At 36.6% G+C, this 23,052-nt stretch overlaps 1 protein-coding gene across 1 annotated transcript in view; it reads right to left on the bottom strand.

Annotated features, from left to right (window-relative positions):
* Positions 1-13,622: 13,622 nt before the first annotated feature.
* The window catches only part of LOC306847020 (receptor-type tyrosine-protein phosphatase U-like), a gene marked incomplete at its 5' end in the record, with an annotated part of 89,964 nt that continues 80,534 nt past the window's right edge, over positions 13,623-23,052 (bottom strand). The window contains 4 exons of the mRNA XM_079380752.1: positions 13,623-14,933; positions 17,689-17,824; positions 18,428-18,585; positions 20,964-21,089. Of these exons, the coding sequence (XP_079236878.1) occupies positions 14,871-14,933; positions 17,689-17,824; positions 18,428-18,585; positions 20,964-21,089 (483 nt within the window). The 3' untranslated portion in view covers positions 13,623-14,870. The remainder of the gene's footprint in view (positions 14,934-17,688; positions 17,825-18,427; positions 18,586-20,963; positions 21,090-23,052) is intronic.

Genomic DNA, 23,052 nt, shown 5'->3' with positions numbered 1-23,052 from the left:
ACAGAGAGCACGACCATGTAGAGACAGAAATGACAAGGCGTCGTGTAAATTAGATAAATAACATAACGCCCCCTCTAATATATTGGCAGGGGAAACACTGCCATACAAAAACTCATTTTGACGGTGTACTATTCTGGACAAGCCTCCCCTAATGCACTGCCAGCAGCAGCTTCTCTCACACGCCACAGAACCCATGGATAATCCACAGCAGTCAAATATCATTAGTTTTCCAGCATCCCAGGAGCTGTGACATCACAGGCCCCGGGCCGCTCTCTCTTTCAGGAGGAAAGTGAATCGCCTGCCCGCTGAAAAATTTATCATGATATGATGTTAGTGTGTACAAGATACAATCAATAATGTGTTAGCAGAAAATGATTCGCCATGGAATGCTAAAATACTTTGAGATCTTGATAATGCAGAGAGAAGTTACACATTTTTATGTTATTGTGGCATCCCAAGTTGCCTACGCTGTAAAAAATGAATCATGGGTCTTCTAATTTTCATTAAAAAAAAAATTGGTGATTAAAAATAAATGAAGTGGTCATATGACGTTGCTAAAAAGAACAATATTTTGTGTATTTGGTGTAATGCAATGTGTTTATGTGGTTTAAAGTTCAAAACACACATAATTTTCCACATACTGTACGTTATTGATGCTCCTCTATGCCCTGCATTTCTGAAACAAGTCGATTTTTACAAAGCTCATCGCTCTGAGAAGCGAGTCGTGCTCTGATTGGCCAGCTATCCAGTGCATTGTGATTGGCCGAACACCTCAAGAGTGTGACGGAAATGTTTCGCCCCTTACCGTATAGTGATGGCGTTTCCCGGTACAACAAGACAAAAACAATAAAACCCATTATAAACGAGGCATTTGTTGCATTCGGTGGGGACATGATTACTGATTATAATGACTTGTACTGTCTTTTCACAAACATTACCATGTATGCTTTTGTGATCGGAGAAACGACAAACAACAAGCACTACTCTACACAGCTTGAAACTCGCGTTTGAATCATCAGTGGCAGAAACGTACTTACAGGCTGTGAGTCAGAAGCGTCAAACTGTCTTTGCAAAGTTGGAATTGCCCCACTTTATAGAAACAGGCTTTGTGCAAGCCAACACTGTAGGCTACTCTACTGACAATTCAGGAAATAGTCCTCCGTAAATTGCACCGCACACACTCGAATATTTGCATTGTACTGCTCTGGAACAGTTTTGTAAATACAGCTTAACCACTGATTTCTAGTTGTGTCCTCTTTTGGAAGCCCAAACAAAGTACATGATTTCAAGTTGTCCTTTCTCTTTGGAGTGTTACAAGCTGTTCGTGCATAGATGAGATCCCTAAAGTTGCAAAGACTAAAGTCTTAAATCCAAAGAGATATTCTTTATAAAAGTTAAGACTCGTCCACGCCCTCCTAAAACGGCTCATTCAAACACGCCCCCACATGTCTACGTCACGATGTGGAAATATTTGTGTAAAACCGCCCAAATGTTCACGCAAAGAAAGATGGCGTGGTTTCAGTAACCGCAGTAGTGTTGATGCAGTCACGTCAGGGAGACGCTGTGTGTTTCTATGCGAAAGCAAAAGCACTTTTTTGGCCTTCCGAAAGTAGATGCATTTAGGAATCGTTAGTTTAGATTTGTTTACAACACAACAGCACAACCCAAATGTTCAAATTTGTGCAACACATTTTATGGACGACAGTTTTGTGAACCTAGATACAAGGCTGGCTGTGCACAAAGGATATTTCTAAAAACAAAAGGGTCAATTCCGACTTTGCTATGACAATCTGGAGTTTTGCGTGTAATGCATTGTGTGTGTGTGTGTGTGATTATGGTAAGGGTGGTACATTTCCAACGCGTGCTTGTGGTGTTCGGCCAATCACAATGCACTCGTTGAGTTGGCTAATCAAAGCAGACTGGGCTTGTTGGAAGGAGGGCCTTTGTAGAAAACGACGCATTTGAGCATTTGAGAGAGGCAGAGTATAGAGGAACTACTATAATGTATAGTATTTGAAAAATAATGTGTTTTTTTTGAACATTAAAGCATGTCAACATATTCTGTTACACCAAATACACAACATAATTAGCTTTAAAATAGCATCATATGTCCCCTTTTAAATTAATTGTGTCATAGATTAATTAATTTAGGAGATTTTTACATTATTTATTCAGGTAGATTCCATTAAAAAATAGTAATTTTGTTACCATATTTTTTAAGTATATAGCTCGTTCCATTTTTTACAGTGTACTGTACTCTATTTGTGAAAGAAAGTAGATACTTTGACTGTGTAGCAGAATAGTAGGCACATTTTGGGACGTACTACCATGTCATAGTTGCAGCCTGTTGTAGTTACATGCATTCTGTCACCATAAACAGGTCTGTCACAGTTATTATTCTCATATCCACACTCCATTGTTTATTTTATTAAATTTGGACAACTCAAATAATTCGTCCTATCGTACTGAAAGGAAAACAAGTAGCTTTACAGTGTAAGCTTTGTCAATCATAAAACAGTGACCTTAGGAACAATAACAACAGGTATCATTATACAGTATTTTCTTTTGTAAAATGTCTTTATAAAATAAGAATGTTAGTAGTTCCAAAAGCACAATGGGTTGTGGGCAATTTCAGTGTTCAAGAATCCACACTTCGAAAACCTACCAGAAATAGAAGACTATCCATGACTGCATTTAACATTTTTGGAGGCACAACCAAATTAAATTGTACAGATATTGATGATACTTTACATGTTTCTGTTTTCTTAATCTTGTAATAGAGATCATTAATAAATACAGTTGTACTCATTTATGCTGTGTATTGTTTGAATTTGTGGACTGGAGCTTATAAAACAATGCATATATTTGCGTATATAATTTAGAATTCCCATAAGAATTTGTGTTCTGTCTCTTTAATGAGTTCTGTCCTTCCCTTATAAAAGATGAGAACTGATGTGATGTTCCCATGACATTTTAAATATATGCCACAGTATGCGTTTTCTGCCAAGCATGTTTGAGAAAAATGTAATGAAAATGTTAGCTTTCGAGTAATCATGTTTTTATTATTATTACTATTATTCTTCCCATTCTAAAGAAATCAAAGAAAAGTCGTGTGCATAAAAGTTGCTGCTTCATCATTTTAGTAAACAAACCCCTATCATTTCCAAATACTCTCCGATCGCAATCTTATAGATGCCGCATGCAATTTCCCAACATGTCAGAGCATCCTCTACAAATCCTCTCTGACTGAGGTGTATGGAATTACACCGACATATCAAAGCATATGAGAAATAAGTCATCCATGAGCAGAGGACAAGAACCAATATCCAATCACAACTGCAAGGGATTTAGGGACATTCATTTCTCCCAATGCCATCTCTCCTGCAGACGACTGCCCATATGGTCAATAGACAAGAGATAATTAAATGTTTTGCTGCATGCAATGAAAAAAACAAACAAACAAAAAAACAGTTCAGTGAATTCAGAGGAAACAACTGTCTACATTGAATAAGTTAATTCAAATGTGAACTTGAAATGAATTCAAGCATGAAGAAATGAGAACTCTAATTTTGTGAACCTTTAAGATTGTTCTGTATTTAATACATTTGACTTGAATTGAGATTTAATGTTTGTTTAAGTTAAAACGTAATTATAAATTATAACTTTTAACATTGTTTTAACCCAAACACAGTAGGCCTATATCAAACAAGTCAGCAAGTGCCAATGGTAATGCTTTATTTGCTATGCAGTAACCTTGAATTTGGAGCTCTTGCCGGTTGTTTCACCTTCCACATTGGACCTTGCTGGTGAGAGAGAAGTTAAAGAGGTAATCTGTGCATCATGAATGTTATAATTAGTATATCTTTGCATATATGTGTCATGAAAGTTGCATTTATTTTGTTTAAAGCTCTTTGTTTAAAGACACTAAAAGCATAGAATTTACTAAAAACATAGAAAACATGAGACTGAAAATGATAATCGATGTAATATGCAAAATTAATTTGTGGTTGATATGCCAAAAAAAGGATATATAATATATATATATATATATATATATATAATTTACCTAATAGCCACCCATCAGAGATTTGGCGTTCACTGAATTGTTGACCCAGTGCTGAGTTGGTGAGTATGAAAGAATCATGGGTACTCCCAGGCCATTTTGCTACAATGTTTGTTACTTTCAGGGAAGCATCACAGACTATATGGGCATTAATTGAAAGAAAATTCTTCCTGTTGACATATAGTTGTTCATCATCAGATGGTGCCTAAGATCTAACATGGAATGTATAGGCTGTAAAAAAAATGTTAATCTTTGCTTTCAGCATCCCTTGAGCTGGCAATAACAGCGTTGTTTCTAGGATCTGCAGTGTCGTACTAAGAATTCATGCTGCCTAAGGAAACAGTCCTTCAAGTGACCCTCATCCCCATCATTTGAGTGACCTTATTATAAAAACAAACAGCCATTATTATTATAATTGTTTGCTGTTGCTGTTGGGGACACATTGGAAAGCACATTGCAAAAAAATTTGCCTCTACATGTTTGCAAAAAAAAAAAAAAACCCACAATAATAAATACAACTATAGCAATTGAAATAGCCATTTTTATATATATCCTGACCACTAGTTGGCACTGTGCTGAAACTGTGCAGATAACCTTATATTATGGTTGTCATAACACACACCAAGTTTAGTATGAATACCCTAAAGCACTGCAGAGATATAGCCTCACATACAAGCTCTTCAACAAATTTGTTTGCATGGTATTTGGAAATGGATTGACTGATGAATGATTTCCATGTTTTTAGTCAATATAACTGTCATTGAAGATGATATGGTTAAATTTTGTGACAATTGGACAAGCAGTCTAGCAGGAGTTCGAAAAAGTAGTTTATTTATATTTTATTTATTTATTATTTTTATTTTTTAACATAAAGTGTAACTGAAAAAGAATTTAGTTTCTAGCCCTTCAATTATTAGCATAAACATGAGTGAAAATTTGGACTAATGGTGGTGCTAGAGGGTTTAAGTTAGAGACTCCAAATTTGGTGTGGTTAATGTTCAGACTAGCCTCTATCGGTGTGCCACATTTCACTTTTTTTTTTTTTTTACCATATGGTTCTATGAGCTGCCATAGACTTCCAATGCAGCATCAGAAGGAGAAGAAGGCCCAGTCCCAAATGGCACACTTCATGTGAACTTGTGGTTTTGCAGACTTACAATGGCCACTGTGTGCACATGTTCATTAAGTCCACAAGACTGTAGGGTGTCCTATTCATTTTAGCTTTCAGAGGAGTTATTGCGTGCACCCCATTTGCGGCCACTATGAGCCCTCGATGCTATGCACTTTTTGTGCTTGGCCTCTAATAACACTTATAGTGGCAGTAAAACACCAGCTCACAAATTGTAAATTATAATTAGAGTGGCAAATTATCCCAAATAATCTTGCACAATGCTATGTTATGAACTCAAAACACTTTTCAACAGCTGAAACATTTGTTTTGCATCCATGTGCAAAATAAAAATAACGAGAAAAACGTATGAGTGCAAATCACAGCTGAATCTCAAAACACTTTTATCATAGATCATGATCTAATACATGTTGATGTTTGCATCAAATCATCAGCTACATATGTATGGCTTTTTTTTGGACATAGCTGTAGTAAACTTGCTCGGTAACACACCTGGTACAGCGCTGTGTTTGCTGAGTGTACAGGTACAAGTCCTATGAAACATGAGACGTGATTAAAAAGGCATAAGCAAGCTTAAATTGCTACTCATATTTTGCCTAACTTTATCAGTTAGGTGTAGGGTGGAATTCATGTAGATGGTATGTTATAAACGTGACAAAGCATTGATGTTTTAACATCAGACGTTTCCTTTATTATGTTAGAAGTTTTACGTATCATGGCTGGAAATGACTCACATTCATGTGTTTTGGATAAAACATTTATTTTTTATTATTATTGTTATTTTATTTATTTTTTATTAATAAAGAAAACTATATATATATATGTATTATTCATATAAATAAATTAGTGACAAAAGTGACAGACACAGGCTGTATGTGGTGTGTGTGTGATAAATTGTGCCAACAGCATCATCCCAGGACTCAGGAAAACTCATATTTCCTTCTGTTCTTCAGTTGATTTGTTTGTGTGCTTTAGGTCATTGTCTCGTTGCATCACTCAACCTTTTTAAAGTCATGAAATGCCATCCTGACATTCTCTTGTGAAATGCCTCGATACACTTTTGAATTCATTGTTCCTTAAATGATTGTGAGGTGTCCAGGCTTCGAGGCAGCAGAGCAGCACTAAATCATAATGCTCCCGCACAGACCCACACTTCCAATCTCATCCCCTTCTTTGACTCCAATTAGCTTTTGGCAAAGTCGTAACACACACTCGGTGGCATAAATAACATTTTGACTTAAATTAAGATCAGACCACATTATGTGAGTAAGCAACTGACAGATTGTCTAGGCTGATGGACATGCCTGTAATATTAATGATGTTTCTGAGGAAAAAAAATAAATATATAAAAATCAGAGCATGCACATCAGTGAGCATCACAATAATAACAACATGCATTATATGTGTTTTACAGTTTATTATACAGATTATACAATTTAAACCTGTCTTTGTATTTTGAAATATGTACAACAATATGTAATATATTGTATTTGAAGTGTTGTTGAAAATTAATTCCTGTAATTTTTAATTGCATTATTCTCTGGGACATTAAATTATGTGTTTTTTTTTACACTCCTGTTGATAATGTTTTCTTATTAAATTATTATTCTCATTTTTTGTGTTCTGGAGTTCAGCGTCAATTCAAAATGATTATATTCATAATGTGTACTGCTTTTGCTCAAAACTGAAGGCTTAATTGTGAGTTTTGGCCAAAAGCAGGTCATTCAAAATAATTTGCCTTAGTGAAATGAGAGTATATAGCATATATTACTCTATCAAGCATTGTAAAATTCATCTGACACTGTCATAATAACAAAAAACAAAGTCATATTTTAGTAATTATACTAAAAGGGCAAAATAGCATACTGGCCTCACTTTACCTAACGTACCACATTTTTGTCCATCCTTTGAATGTTGATATCACAGTACCATATGGTACAACCATTAAACATTAGTCCTCTGAGAGAAATCAAACAAATAAAAATAAATAAATACATTTTGCAGACTATGAGCTACAGACTACTCAGGGCTGCTGGTAAAGTCGGGGAAGTCGTGGCCTAATGGTTAGAGAGCTGGACTTGTAATCCAAAGGTTGTGGGTTCGAGTCTCGGGCCGGCAGGAATTGTAGGTGGAGGGAGTGAATGTCCAGCGCTCTCTCCACCCTCGATACCACGACTGAGGTGCCCTTGAGCAAGGCACCGAACCCTCAACTGCTCCCCGGGCAGCATAAATGGCTGCTCCGGGTGTGTGTTCACTGCTCCGGGTGTGTGTTCACTGCTGTGTGTGTGTGTGTTCACTGCTGTGTGTGTGCACGTTGGATGGGTTAAATGCAGAGCACCAATTCCGAGTATGGGTCACCATACTTGGCTGAATGTCACTTCACTTCACTTTAATCTGTTCACATGTAGAGGGTCACAGATGGACAGTCCTGAAGTGTGTAATGTATGTAAATAACAGCAAAAGTGCAGTACAGTACATTAGCATTCAGCTAGATCTGCGTTTTGACCGCGGGAAGAATGCGGCTAAATCGAACCCAAAGTAAGAAGACACTAGAAATAAGCATAACACCTTGAACAGCAGAAGAAAAGTGCCAATTTCTGCCAAGCTTTAGTGTCTCTCACCCAGACGGCTAAATACAAGTAATTTAACAAGGTACCAGTTCTCCTGGTTCACTCTAAACCGCTTTGAATTAATCACTGCTTTTATTAATGTGCATTATTGTGGCATGCAGAACTTTAACTAAAACATATTTTGGTTACATGTCATATGTATTGTGTATTTATTTCATCTGCAAGTAATCAAGTTTTGCAAGATATAATCAGAATCCCATTATTCACATTTAGTTGGTTATTTTCAGGATAACTTGGAATTAAACTGGGATGTATGCTGGAGTACTTAGTCAGCAAGCAGGTTTACCATCTGATATATTAAAGTATCGATGTGAACATTATCTCCTGATCGTAGGCTTTGTCTATTAAAACAACAACAATCTCAGTTCTTCATTTTATGAAAGTATTCAAACTGTGTGCTTCAAGTTTTGTAGAACATAACCTCAATGTTGCTTTTGTGTCTTGTTGAACATTTCCATTTTTTTTTATTTTTTTTTATGCATTGCAAAAAAAAGCATTAGCTGTTATAACAGCTTCCACTCTTCTGGGAATGTCATCCAAACCTCCAGCCGACTCAGCCAAGCTGGAGGAATGAAGCCAAAGCCTCAGCCATCATCAAACATCACAGCATTACAATGTGAGTCATGTAGACAAAACATGTTTGGCCAGAGAAAAAATCTCCCTCCAGTAGCCACACACACACACAAACAATATTTCACCAGAGCTATTCTTACAAGAACGCAATCAGGATAAATAAGGAAATGAATGGTATCAAGTTTCTTAAGGACCAACTGGGACTGAAATGCAAGAAATTGATGTTCATTCTGCTTAAGCCCATTGATAAGCCTGTTATCTTTTACTGGCTAAACAGCAGATCTATCTTCATGTTTAATCCAGTTTGACAGACTACAACTCTTCCTTTTTCCACCTGACACCTGTGTGATGTACCGCAATCAATATCACACCGTGCATCTTCATTAGGCCAGAGGAAAACTGGTCCTCCAATTGGTTTCTCCCAAAGTTTTTCTCTATTTGTGTCACCTTATTGGGTTTTGGGTTCACTCTTAAAAATAAAGGGGCTTCACGATGCCATAGAAGAACCTTTTTGTCTAAATGGTTCCATAAAGAACCTTTAACATCTGAAGAACCTTTCTGTTTCACAAAAGGTTCTTTGTGGCGAAAGAAGGTTCTTCAGATTATAAAAAGGTAAGAAAGAGATGGTTCTTTAAAGAACCTTTGACTGAATGGTTCTTTGTGGAACCAAAAATGGTTCTTCTATGGCATCGCTGTGAAGAACCTTTTAAAGCACCTTTATTTTTATTATTATAATTATCAATTTGATGCTACTGACAATATTGGGTGAGAACAAAACTTGAACTGAATTGAGCTATTGAACTATTGTCTTTCATGCTTTATCGTTGAAATTAATTTGTTCATAATTTATTTGAATTTTGCAACATTAACACTGTTATTGATCTGGGTTGTGTTTCCCAAAACCCAGAAAACAACTATTTTCATAATCTACAAACAGCAGTATCAGCAAACAGCGTCATACCGGTTTGGAATTACCTGAGGGAGAATCAGTGATGACTATATACCTTTATTGTTTTCACCTCTCCCTGAGAGTTTTACATCCTCAAGCCATATAAATTGTAACTGGATGGTTGTATGATGTAATTTATTGAAAGGCTGAATATGACATCAGCCACAAATTGCATATTCATGTTCAGATTTACATAGTTTGATCAACTGTATTCTGTTTTACCAACAAATATTTTTAGAAAAGGAAATTTTCACTGTAGCTTTATGGAGGTACGATATACAGCTGAATGCCTCTCAAAACCCCTGAAGACATGACTCTTCTGTGAGCGCTTGCCTTTATTATTAATGCGCTAATTAAACTCTTTAAAAAGCCTGTAATATTCTTTCACCAGTGTCTTATCTGCATCTAGGTACTTTAATTATTTTCTGAATAATTCCAGACTGTTGTATTCAAGCACTTCATCATGTCTCCCTTTTGTTGTTCCTAATTATTATGGATAAAAGCATCTGATAAAATCAATAAATGTGACTTTACTTTTGGTGTGGTGTAGTTGGCAATATCACATCTTTTGTAGCAGAAATATACTGCTGCAGAAAAGCTAGGTGCCATGCAAAATGTGATGTAAAACTGAAAAATTAATTTCAAATGTAGTGGAGTAAGAGTACAGATACTCATTCAAAAATGTAGTGGAGTAGAGAGTAAAAGTTGTTAATATCTTTGATACTCAGTACAACTACAAAGTATCCGAAAAGATACTGAAGTACAGTAATTATGTACATTTACTCCAATACTTTACACCTCTGCTGAACTTGTTGAGGTTTACACATTGAAGAATGCATGAGGCTGCTTCTTGTGCAAAACAGTACAAGAAATGGTTTATGTAAAACAAAGTCAGTGAGTGCAAACCTTGTGGAATACTATGAAAAGATGTTACCAGGGCCATGGGAGACAATGCATCAGTGTTCATATTAGTAGCCGCAGGAAAGGATGGAAGTCTGGCCTTGTAGATGAGGCTTTTGTGTGAGACGTAATAGAGAGCATCCAGGTTCTGTAATCACTTTAGAACAGACGCTGTGCGCTTCATACCGCATCCAATCCACAACACACAATGGAGCGCTGTGGACTAGAAACCATCATTAATTTACTAGCTTCTTGAAGCTTCTGTAAAATGAGTTCTTCACACCTTTAGGAATACTAACTCAAAATGGTCAGTTTTTTATTTCTTTTTTGAAAATGTGTGGTGATGGGAAAAATTAAAAAAAATATATATTTTAATGTCTTTGTTTTTTGCTTGCAAATCTGTGTATCCTTGCAAAAATATTGCATTGCATACATGTATGTATATATATATATATACACACCGGGTTGGACCCCCTTTTGCCTTCAGAACTGCCTTTCGTGACATAGATTCAACAAGGTGTTGGAAACATTACTCAGAGATTTTGGTCCATATTGACATGATAGCATCACGCAGTTGCTGCAGATTTGTCAGCTGCACATCCATAATGCGAATCTCCCGTTCCACCACATCCCAAAGGTGCTCTATTGGATTGAGATCTGGTGGCTGTGGAGATGGTTTTCTGCATAACTTGGTTGTAACGAGTGGTTATTTGAGTTACTGCCTTTCTATCATCTCTAACCAGTCTGCCCATTCTCCTCTGACATCAACAAGGCGTTTTCGTCACACAACTGCCGCTCACTGGATATTTTCTCTTTTTCTGACCATTCTCTGTAAACCCTAGAGATGGTTGTGCGTGAAAATCTCAGCAAGATCAGCAGTTTTTGAAATACTCAGACCAGCCCGTCTGGCACCAACAACATTCATTCCACGTTCAAAGTCACTTAAATCCCCTTTCTTCCCCATTCTGATGCTGGGTTTGAACTTCAGCAAGTGGTCTTCACCACATCTAGATGCCTAAATGCATTGAGTTGCTGCCATGTGATTGGCTGATTAGCAATTTGTGTTACCAAGCAATTGAACAGGTGTACCTAATAAAGTGGCCGGTGAGTGTATATATATACACTCACCGTATATATATATATATATATATATATATATATATATACACAGTATATGCCATCTTTATGCAAAATAAAAAAAAATTGACATGATCTTGACATCTTCATTCAAATTTTATGATACACGCCTGAAGGAAGTAATTGGGCAGCGTGCAAAATTCTAATTACATGCTAATTATAAATCATAACACAGATCAACTAATCTGAACTTGGATATAATCAACTACAGGGCTTTCTTTGGCTTTCAACAAAGACATATGTTGTCTGGTGAGATGAGGCAGAGAAAGCAGTCATTCCTCTGACCTTATCAGAGCGTTCTAAATAAACAGCATTGTGTGAAACAAGAAGGAGATCAATGCACAGCAAGAGTCATCCATCGCCACCATTGAAAGCCTCTGGCCTGATTAGCTATTTGATAAAAAGTCCATTAAAGCATGTCTAATTAAATGATAAGCTCAAATGAAATCACAGGTTTGAAAGATTTGCAGTAACCACCTCATGGAGTGGCAAATGATCGTGGGCCATCTAATAATCACAAACAAACACAAGTATAAAGGCACAGCAGCATGCAATAGTCACCAGACAAATTGATTTGACTTTTATATTGAAACGCTGAGCTGTGAGGTTAATTGGATTATATGATGTGTCATGACCGGTCGAGTGCTGGCATGTTCTGAGATATCAGTGCTTTACAACTAAGATATATAGAAAGAAGGTCAAGATGGGTCAGAGGAACCAAAGAGAAGATACTTTTCTCCACACTGCAGTCTTATGAAGCCTAATAAAACAATTAGCTCATTGAAGCAGCTTCTTACCATCTGATCAATTACCATGCACTTTTAATGAAAAGCAAACAGACCAGGAGGGTCGAGTAATTATGAGTCTAATTTACTCTTTTGTTGTTCACGGTTACTCTGCTACCCAGAGGATGTGATGTCATTACTCAGCTGTTGCTCTTTCATGGATCAGAGCACTTAATGGAGATCACAGTCATGTTTCATTTAAATATCATCTTTTTGTCTTTGGACAAACACTGGGTAGTTTTAGGAAAATCTAATTGCTGGCAGTGAGTAAAGAATTTAGATTTCTTCAAAAACTCAAAAAGAGACACACGAGGGGCCTCATTTATAAAATGTTGCGCAGTAACCATCCTAAATTAGATTTTACGATAATATGCGTCTCTTTCAGATGCGAAATCAGCGAATCGCAAATTATCTTGAACTTGCGTGCAACTGAATGATTTCAGCTCTCTGCCTAGTAATGACTCCTAATTAATGTCATTAATATATAAAAGATCAGTCATCATCCAAATCCTTTAATTTAGGACAGCGAGCTGCAAGAACAGCTTACTTTTTCAAAAACCTGCAGTACTCCGACAAGAAAAAGTGCGTATGTTTGCTCAGACCCCGATGTGACACTTTTCCACATCAAAGACAGTTTTTACAAATATGAGTGCTGGGGTGGATTTAAGCGTACGCACACCATAAGATCAAATCTGAGTGTATGCACGCTTTATAAATGAGGCCCATGATTACTGGCATCTGAGGAGATTGATCCCAGAAGCAGGAGACACAAAAAGAATGAAAACCTGAGCCATCTTCAACTGTACTGGTAATTAATTAATGGATTAAATAAATAATTTCATGCAGATTTCTTTCAACAGCAGTGCAAAAGACAAAATATGATGATGATAATAACAACAACAATAATCATCATCATCATCAAAAATATGAATATTTAAATTGTAATGTCTTAATTTCTTTTTAATTGCTTTCGAATATTAATCCACGGTGCTTTTATTTAGCTAGAAACTGGGAAGACACCTTTAAGTTTTATCTCTTTTATTGACAAGAGATTCATATACAATACTCATTATACATTTTCAAAGATGGTTTGCGGATGAATAATTTTGAAATGCCCTTTATGAGCGAGGAGCAGCATTTAATGGCTCACACAGTAGAGCATGGTGCTTGCAAACAAAGATCATGGGTTTGATTCCCAAGGAAAGCAAGAACTGATAAATGTAATGTAAGACGCTTCATATAAATGTGTCTGCCAAATGTTTTAATTTTACATGAACAGAGCTGCACTGAAAACAACGGCTCATGGATCGCTCATATGTAAATAAACACAGTGCCATGGCAGAAATGCTAAGGATATCCAGCACAGAGCTGGAAGATGCACTGCTACAAACAATTGAGCCATTGTAGTTTTTTTTATATTTGATACAAAATGATCAACAATAATGACAATGAGATTAAAGCAACATTGGAATGCTTTATTCATTCATGTTACATTTATTTATTTTTAGAAAATAAAACACAACCAATAAATACAAAGATAAAAAGCAACTTTTTTGGCGCCTGCCTCATTGTATTCCAATAGTAGCATTTCTGTTTCTTTGCGTATCTTTTATTTGTTTTACTGCGCTCAATGACAGCGGGCAGCGGCACCCAAAGCAGACGGCTCACAATGGATTGCAATGAAACATGAAACAGGCATGCAGATGATCCTCTTCACGCCCACACACACACACACACACACCCATACATACAAAAATGAGTTGGCACATTAAAGACAACATCTAGAAACATTTTGTTTGTTTTGCAAAATAGATATTATATATACACAAGCAAACAAGAAATAAACCCAGAAACCATCTTTGCATCGCTCACCTGTCAAAACACTTTAGACATTTTAGAGTGTCACTTTAAGATTTAAAGGTGAAGTGTGTCATTTTGTTCACCACTAGCATCACCAAACATTTGCAAGATTTCCAATAAAATTTTACAGTTTCCCCCCCAAAAAAACAGTCCTGAACATGCCCCCATTTCTCACTGGTCAGCCAAAAAGAGAGTCCCGCCCCAAACTCATGCCATTGGTTGAGTCAATGCTACCCAAACAGAGCGATGTTTACACTTTTGATGAGAAGCTGAGATAGGAGATTCATGTCAATTTTATATACATCACCTTTAAGTAATTCAATGGAAACAAAACCTCCATCTCCCATCACATTCTTACATTCAAGGTATGCTTTCCGGTAAAATCAGGTGCATCAGTACAGTAGATCGCCCCATGTACAGCGTTTTACAATACACATAATGTACAAACACAATATCACCCATGTCGTCACATGGTTTCATTAAAATTCAGCGTGTTTTCCTCCTGCTTGGTGCGTAAGGCAGAGAGCCAGTCACATGATCAGAGACGCATGTCGTAATCTCAAAGCTGCTGAAATCTCATCGACTCCCTCATGGGTTTGGCAGGAATATCTGGCACAGAAGGTCGTGGAGCAGAAAACGTCAAAACAGAAAGTGCACAGAGGACAATAGAGGTTGAAGGTTAAAATGTGCCGAGTCTTGCATTCCCACTCTTGATGTAGATGTGCATTCTCACTGGAGGACAGAAGGCTCATTCAGGTGGGCTGGATTGGCCCAGGCGAAAGGAAACAGAGGAGGCAAGGTGAAGAGGTTGAAGCCGGTGTCAATTGGGTCTGGAGCTCTCGTGTTATCTGACCTCCAGGCAGTCCAGATACTCCAGAGCCAGCTCGTAGCAGAACCTGTACTGCTCCTACCAACAACAGCGAGGCCACGTCAGTTTCTCTGGCAACATTCACACTGTATCCATTTTATAATGCTACTACACTTTTATATTTGAAGAAAACTTTGGCCTGTGTATCATTAATCCAATAATAAAAATCAAATTATTATGTTATATTATATTATACTTTTTGATTATAATGACTATACAAATATGTTACAGAGGCTGTCTCAGATTTCTCACGACAGATACAGAACAAAGACACTGAGGAAACAAATGCACACTTTAAAGAAATGAGAACAGGTTCTGCATCATTATGCATAATTGTGCACATCCATTATGAAAAACCTAAGTTAACTGTTCCTACTAACATCAAATCATGTAAATGTGGGAATGTAAATTTAGAAATGTACACAGAAAAAAAAAAAAGGTTTAGTATCTAGGAAAAAATTCTAGTAAATTGCACATATGCGTTCAAAATAAATGGCAAGCAACACAATGAATAAAAGGTGAAACTTTGAAGCAGAAAGACTGAAATATATATTTACATGACAGTCTGTAAGACTTGAATGATCTGTAAAATTAATAACATTAATATTATATTTAAGATTTGAAAGTCTATGGATGCTTAACACTCGACCTAATGTCTATATGTGTTAGTTTGCTTAGGTGTTATCCTCTATTTTTTATTGTATTATTTACTCAATCAATACTAAATGTGCATTGACAATTTAGTATTCAAATCAAATTTTCAAGACTGTCAATATTTGCCTGTAGTACAAACTGTCTCTCCGTTCATTTTTGTCCTAGCATTTTATTTAATTTAATTTTATTCATAATTATGAGTTACAGATTTCCCTATGCATCTTAATCATAAGGTAAAAAACTGTAATCAAATCATTACAAGAACAAATATTTACCAATTGGTAAATGGTAAATCCCAAACAGGATTGCTTTGTCCATTGTATCATTTGCCAAGTAAAATTATACCACCTCTTTTCAAGTGTGACTTTACGTATACAGCTGTGCTCATAAGTTTACATACCCCTTGCAGAATGTGCAAAATGTTAATAATTGAAACAAAATAAGAGGGATCATGAAAATCTTACAATGCAGATTAATTTTCACAGCCTTCTTTGATCATATTTACCAAGGGTGCCGATATTTTTGGCCATGACTGTATATATATATATATATATATATATATATATATATATATATATATACACATACATGCATATATATATGTACATGCAAACATTTATGGAGCTTCTGAAGTCCAGATCTAAATGAAAACATATAATAGTTAAACAAAACGAGAAGAATATACACATCATCATCCTGTTCAAAAGTTTACATCCCCCGGCTCTTAATGCGTTGTGTTTCCTTCTTGATCATTAGTAAATGTTTCCACCTTTTGTAATAGTTGTGTATGAGTGCCTCAGTTGTCCTCAATATGAAAATATGGATCTCAAAATCATACAGTAACTTTTGGAAATGGTTCAAATATGCAGAATATGCTGGAAAACCAAAGAATGTGCAGAAGCTGGGGGATTTTTCTGAAGAACAGCAGGTAGTTGAACTGGGACTCATGAACAACTATCACTAAATATAAAATCTGCAGTGGATTATCCAGGAAATGACACACAGTATTAAGATTCAAGGGTATACAGCAGGGGTCGGCAAGTGAGTTTGGCATCGGGCCCAAAAAAAAAAAAATGCTACTAGTTTGTGGGCCAGAACATAGTGAAAGTATAATTTAAGAAATTAATTGATGAAAAATGCAACTAGAATTGCCTGTGACATACTGTCACAGTGTCTTTTGTAACTGTGAGCTGTTACTCGGTGTTAAATCCTGTGGTAGGACAGTCATTAACAAAATGCCACATTTGTGTGTATCACAGTTCTGTTCATAGGCCTATATTAAAAAAATAAATAAATAAATAAAAGATTGTTTCAACGTGGCTTATTGGAACACTAGTGTGCAAACGTTTTTTCCTACCACATGACAAGCTAATTACATGGTTATGCATTAAAAGGCATAAATGCTGCTTTTTGCAGTGCAATTTATTTTATTTTTTGTGATGAAAATATCAATACATTTTTGTCAGTTATTTTACCTACGGATCGACGCATTTCTTAAAAACTTCTACTCATTCGAAATCGGATACAGATGAAAGATTTGTTTGAATGCATTATTGCGAGAGCCATTGCGTGTGAATAAGTGTTGCAGTAGTTGTTAAAATCATGATTTCAGCTCAAAATATTCAGTAGCCTAGGAATAAACAAATTCCTTGAGAACTATTATAACTTCCCGCTCATGTCCATTGCCATCATTCACATTCTTTCTGATTTGAGTGATCCTTCTCAAACAAGCTAGCTAAATATTGTAAACTTGTGAATTCTTGCTAAATATGCAGTTATATTATGGCCGGGTCGTTGGCATGAATTGTACTCGTGATGGACTTTTTAAAAATCTGAAATAGCTTATTCAGGACTGTACTTAATAAAAAATTACATGCAACTTTCATGATCCCTCTTATTTTGTTTCAATTATTAACATTTTGCATATTCTGCAAGGGGTATGTAAACTTATGAGCACAACTGTACATGCATGCAACACAAATGATCATGGGCTGTACGTAAAAAATATTGTACATCAAAGTGTGATGAATATTGGTTAGGGGTTTTGTCTAAGTATGGGCAATAGCAGGTCTGTATCCACCAAAAGATTGAAGGGCAGAAGTCCCATCCAATAAGAAATGCCAAAAGTAAGCACACTAACCATAGACTCCACCATGTTGGGCTTAGAGTTGCGGAGAGTCTTGACGGCGTAGAACACGTCCACCATGTTGTGATGGTGCACCATCTCCATTATCATGGTGCAAGCGCAGAAAGTGCCACTGCGTCCACCGCCATTCCTTAAAGACATCAATACGTTGTTTCATTAGCATCTTCAAGAAAAGCAGCGGCTTGTAACACATGAAGGAGTGGGATCTGAGCGGCACACTTTCAGAGCTTGTGTGGATTATTGTATTAGAGATGTCTGGAGGGGATCGCTGTGAAAGAGGCATATTCGTGCCACCACAGAAATCTGCAATACTTCTGAGCATGAAGGAATGGAAAGTACCAGTGCGCTCTGGGGAAAAGTCATGCAATAAAAATGTCACATTCTACTGAGCTAAGATCATTTCCCTTGGGCTACTGATAGAGGAAGGGCACCCCAGCGCAGATGCTTTGAAGCACGATACGCTGCATCTGTGCCACGCTCTCATTAATAGTGGATAGATGTATTAAACTACAGGCAAGTGCAGGTGGCAGGTACGAATCCTGAGGCCAGAGTGCTAAGAAGTCTAATACTGAGGAAAATGAAGACAGGAAAAAGCGGCCGGAGATTAAGCGCTTTAAGCAGATTTTCACTGTTGGGTGGCCAGGAGCAATAGAGACTTGGGTTGTATAATCAACACAATGAAGTGTAATTGCTCTCCAATTAGCATTTGGAAGCGGAGCCGTGTGAAACTTACAGGCAGTGCACTACAGTGCGGCCGTCGCCGCACTCCCTCTGCCACTTCTGCACTTGTGCCAGAAGGTTGAGAAAGGCCTTCTTAGAGTCTGGGATTTCACGATAAGCCGACCAGCGCAGGAACTGGAAATGTCGCACTACCAGATGACCTTCCTGCAACTGAATGATAAAGACAGAGAGAACAAGATCAGAGGAAAGTGAAAACATTAATAAGAATAAAAGAGAACTACAGCAGCGGGACAAATAATTGTGCAGCTGTTTTCTACAGATAGGGGGCACTTTGGTATCCTATTACAATAAAAAAATAAACATTATATTAAATAAATTATTGTACATAAAAGTTGTTTTAACTATTAACTATTTGAAATGACTAATACAAATTAAAATAACTATTTGAAAAATATGTTAAGCAAATTAATTAATTTGAATCCTTTCTACAGCATGATATTAAATGATAATAATAATCATATTTTTAAACATTTTTGTTTAAATGATTTTTGAAATGTTGGTTACATTTGTTAAACTCAACCATTTAAACTTGTTAACGATATTATTAGTCCCGCATGTAGTCCTAGGTAACAGGGTCGCAGAAATGGCAAACCTCACAAACAATAAAAGTAAACTAAAACAGTTCACATATAATATTTAATTTGACCTCCTGAAATGAATAAACAAAATTATCTGAACAACACTTTCTCACTGTAAGGTTTAGGGGGTAGGGTTAGTATCTAATTATTACACAGTAATTGTAATTACTATAAGGAGTACAGGTGGAACAGTAAAAATAAAGTGCTACTGATCCCACTTTATATTAGGTGTCTTTAAATACAATGTACTTGCTGACATAATATTGTTACTATAATGTACTTATTGTGTTCATATTGAATTGTAAAACACATTTGCTGCTATTGAGGTGGGATACAGGTAAGCAAATGGGCCAGTTTGGTGGTATGGGTGGGTTTAACGGTGGGTTAAGGTGTAAGGGAGGGGTCAACAGTGTAATTAGAAATTAAATACAGATGTAATTACAGGAAGGTGTTTTTAAATGTAAGTGCTATGTAGAAACGTATGTACACATTCATTGCATTGTATCAAATGATTAATTTAAATGCAAGTAAATAGCAGTTAAAGACACTTAATATAAAGTGGGTCCCTGTGTTTTGATGTTTGCACACAACCAACTCTATATGTGTGGCTTTACTAACATAGTAAACTTGATTGGTAGCCCACCTGGTAGAGCATTGCAACTGGGTAGAAGTCCCGATAAAAGAGCTTTAGGACTTAGATCAGGTTTAGTGTAGGAAGTATGTGGTTCTCTATACACACTTCATTTTGAAATTTCCAAATTTTTACATAAAATGGCACCATTTCACTTTGAAAGCATCACAAAATGTGCAAGAAGCATTGCAATAATTTCACAGAAATGCACGTGCACTTTTTTTCCCCCAATGTGCCTATAGGTTGAAAGTGAAACTTAAGCATCTCCTTTCAGTAATTTCTTCAGGAGCTGTTTCGCATCCTATTCATACAATATCTACTGTACGTCAAACACTCATTTCAAAACAGCACACAATATTCAGCTGGATCCTCTGAGCATTAATTAGCATCTAAATTACTCTGTAACAAATCATAAAAGCATTGCTCTGTCTTGGGGCTGTCTATTTTTCTTTATCTAGGGATGGCGCCATTTAGCAACATGATCTATCAATAACACTCTACGCCTTGTACCTTTTTGGGGAAGCGAGACTCATCGTTCCAACACGGGTGGTTCTCTCTGGGGTCCTGTGAAGAGGCAGTATTGGACAATTTCTGACAATGACATGGACTGTTTGCCCAGGCTTGCAGAGTCTCAAAGAGACAGAGGGGACATGGGTCTGACAGGAGCTAGCCAAACTGACACAGGCACGGATGGGAACGCGGCTAAAGGTTGACAGCCTGGCTGACATGAGTGCTAAAGGGGGCTAGCAATGAGAGGGGCAACACTTGGGACAAGATTTCAAAGAGACAGGATGTTGACAATGAAGCCATCAGAGAGGACTAAGGTCAGCTAGAGGTGTGAGAAAGTGCCTTTTTATTCAGACAAGTCAATATCAGAAGCACAGACCACACTGAGAGAGACTGACACAATACGAACAACTTTATCTCTCTCACACACGCACATAAAGTGTGAAATAAACAGCTCGAATTCCAGCAGAGCAGCGCCACAAGCGCTAGTTTGTGAAATGGAGACTTTTAATGACTGACCACACTTTTATACCGTTGCTTTAATTTAATCGGTATTGAATTCATTTTCTAAAAGTCTCTGAAAAGATCATTTAGACATTAGCCTCAGTTAATTAACCTTTACGGAGTGGCCCTGAACTCAGGCAATCTCCAATCTTATAAAAAAGCTGGATGTTAGAAGACGGGTCATTCATCTAATGAGGTACTGTAATAAATGTCAGTGCTAACACTGGGCAAGAACGGCTTGTGATTGGAAGGCACATACAGGGGATAACATACATCTGAAGATGACTTCTTTGGCCCTGTAGACTCACCCGTGCGATGTTGGTCACCCTGAATAGGCGAGTGACGACGTTGTCATCCGTGGATCTGGAGAGCAGCTCCACCGTCATGGGTCCAAACTGCTGCATGCCCGTTTCAGGCCAGTACTGCAGACAGGGCTGAGAGAGAGAAGAATCAATTACACATGTAAACTGCTATTTTAATTCACTCCTGTACACAGGATACATCAAATGCTTTGTTTAACAACGGGGCAGTGACCAACTATTTACATAACTGTGACCAACAATTATGTCCACAATGATTTTCAAAAATCTACTTTGAAGTGCCATATTTTATTTTATTTAAATAGTTGTATTTTATTTTTTTAATTGAATTCATGTTAGTTTTAATTCGGTATACAAACAATCACACAACTAAAAAACAACCCACCATTTTTTTTTAATTAATGATAAATATATAATATAATAACATTTAAAACATACCTATTTTTTATTAATAATATTGCATTTTTAGTATATTTTTTTTTTATTTTAAATATATCATATTTGACAATGTGATTTAATCTCATTGTCTCAGGAAAAAAAAGAAAATAAAAAAAAGATCCCATACTTATATGATATAATTATGGCTTTTTTATGTATGTGTTTATGTATTTGTATGTATTTATTTGGGTCAAATGACTAAATGCATTAAACTGGGACCTTTTTGCAGTGTTACAGGCATGCAGGGTGTCATTTTGACCTAAATAAATAAATAAATACTGTACATTTTTACAGTATTTAGAACAAAGATAGTATATTTCATTGTTTATGTCAACTACTGAAGTTAATTAATGTCAACTAATGGAACTGTATTGTAAAGTATAAATTTGTACCTATTAGCCTAATAACATTTTAAAACAAAACAGCTTTTATTTACATCATTCATTCACTCATTTTCCCTCATTATGATCTTGGAAATACCACCCTTACGATTTTTTTTCCACCTAACATTATGACCCACATAATCATAGAAGATACATATTACAGTCAATGTCTGCAAAAAAAAAAAAAAAAACATTAATAGATAGCAGACAGAGAAAATGGGCATCTTGCGATTAGGCGAAGGGTGAAGATAGACAGTGAAAGGATAATGGAGTCAAGAAAATGCCAGAGATAGGCTAATCGGCACTGAAAATCCAATTGCGGCCCACCAAGATAAATAATCCTTGCTCGTTTCTCCATATCGCCTGCATTTTCTAGTCCAATCTTCCACCAGATTACCATTTGCTCAATGTGTCAATTAATTTTCGCTCACGCCAGTTGCAGACAGATCTAATCCAGCACAGTGTTATTTGAAACGAGCAGGCGTGAAACAGCTTCAGACATGTATTTCCAATGAGAGATACAGAGATGTTGATACAGATGAGATAGAAATTGATAAATCCTTATTATAGTGATGCATATTAACAGAGTGACATTGTGCCGAAGAAGATAAATATTCATCCGAACACACTCAGACAGATCAGAAAAGGGTGAGTGTAGCAGAAGGAGAACAGAGAGATATTTCTAGAAAATTAGATGACTAACGGAGTGTGATAATTTCTGGAAAAAACATTTGCACACATCAGATGGAAGACAGGAAACTGAAATAACTATAAAATAATCTTGTGCAGATCACTTCACTCATACAAATACACACACACAGGAATTATCAGGTGAGTCTTAAATATGACACACTCTAATTTTGCATCCAGTGGAATAATGTGCACCAGAGATGCTTTATCATGGAGAACAGGTCACAGTGCTTGCCTGCAGGGGGGAGAGGAGCGAAAATCACAGGTAGGTTGGTGTCTCTGTGAGTTTGTCCTTTCCATTGCCAATTTAGACAAGACAAACACATTATCAATGTGGGGAGTCTCAAATGAAAGGCACGTTGTGTGTTTGCTGTTCACCCAGAGTGAGAATTATGGGCTCTGCGGGGTGGGGGGGGGGGTTGTGTTGTCTGACCTACCAAAAAAAGCTTGAAAACCCTTAAAGACTTCAAAACAAACAGGTGTAGGGGGTCTTAAAATATACAAGGTTATTTTCGTCTCTGGCCCATACTGACATTTTTTTCTCACATGTGGAACAAAAAGTAAAA

This window comes from Barbus barbus (assembly GCF_936440315.1).
Source record: "Barbus barbus genome assembly, chromosome: 27".
NCBI lineage: Eukaryota > Metazoa > Chordata > Actinopteri > Cypriniformes > Cyprinidae > Barbus > Barbus barbus.
Note: the sequence above shows the minus strand (reverse complement) of the source record. Positions and strands in the feature narration are given on the sequence as shown.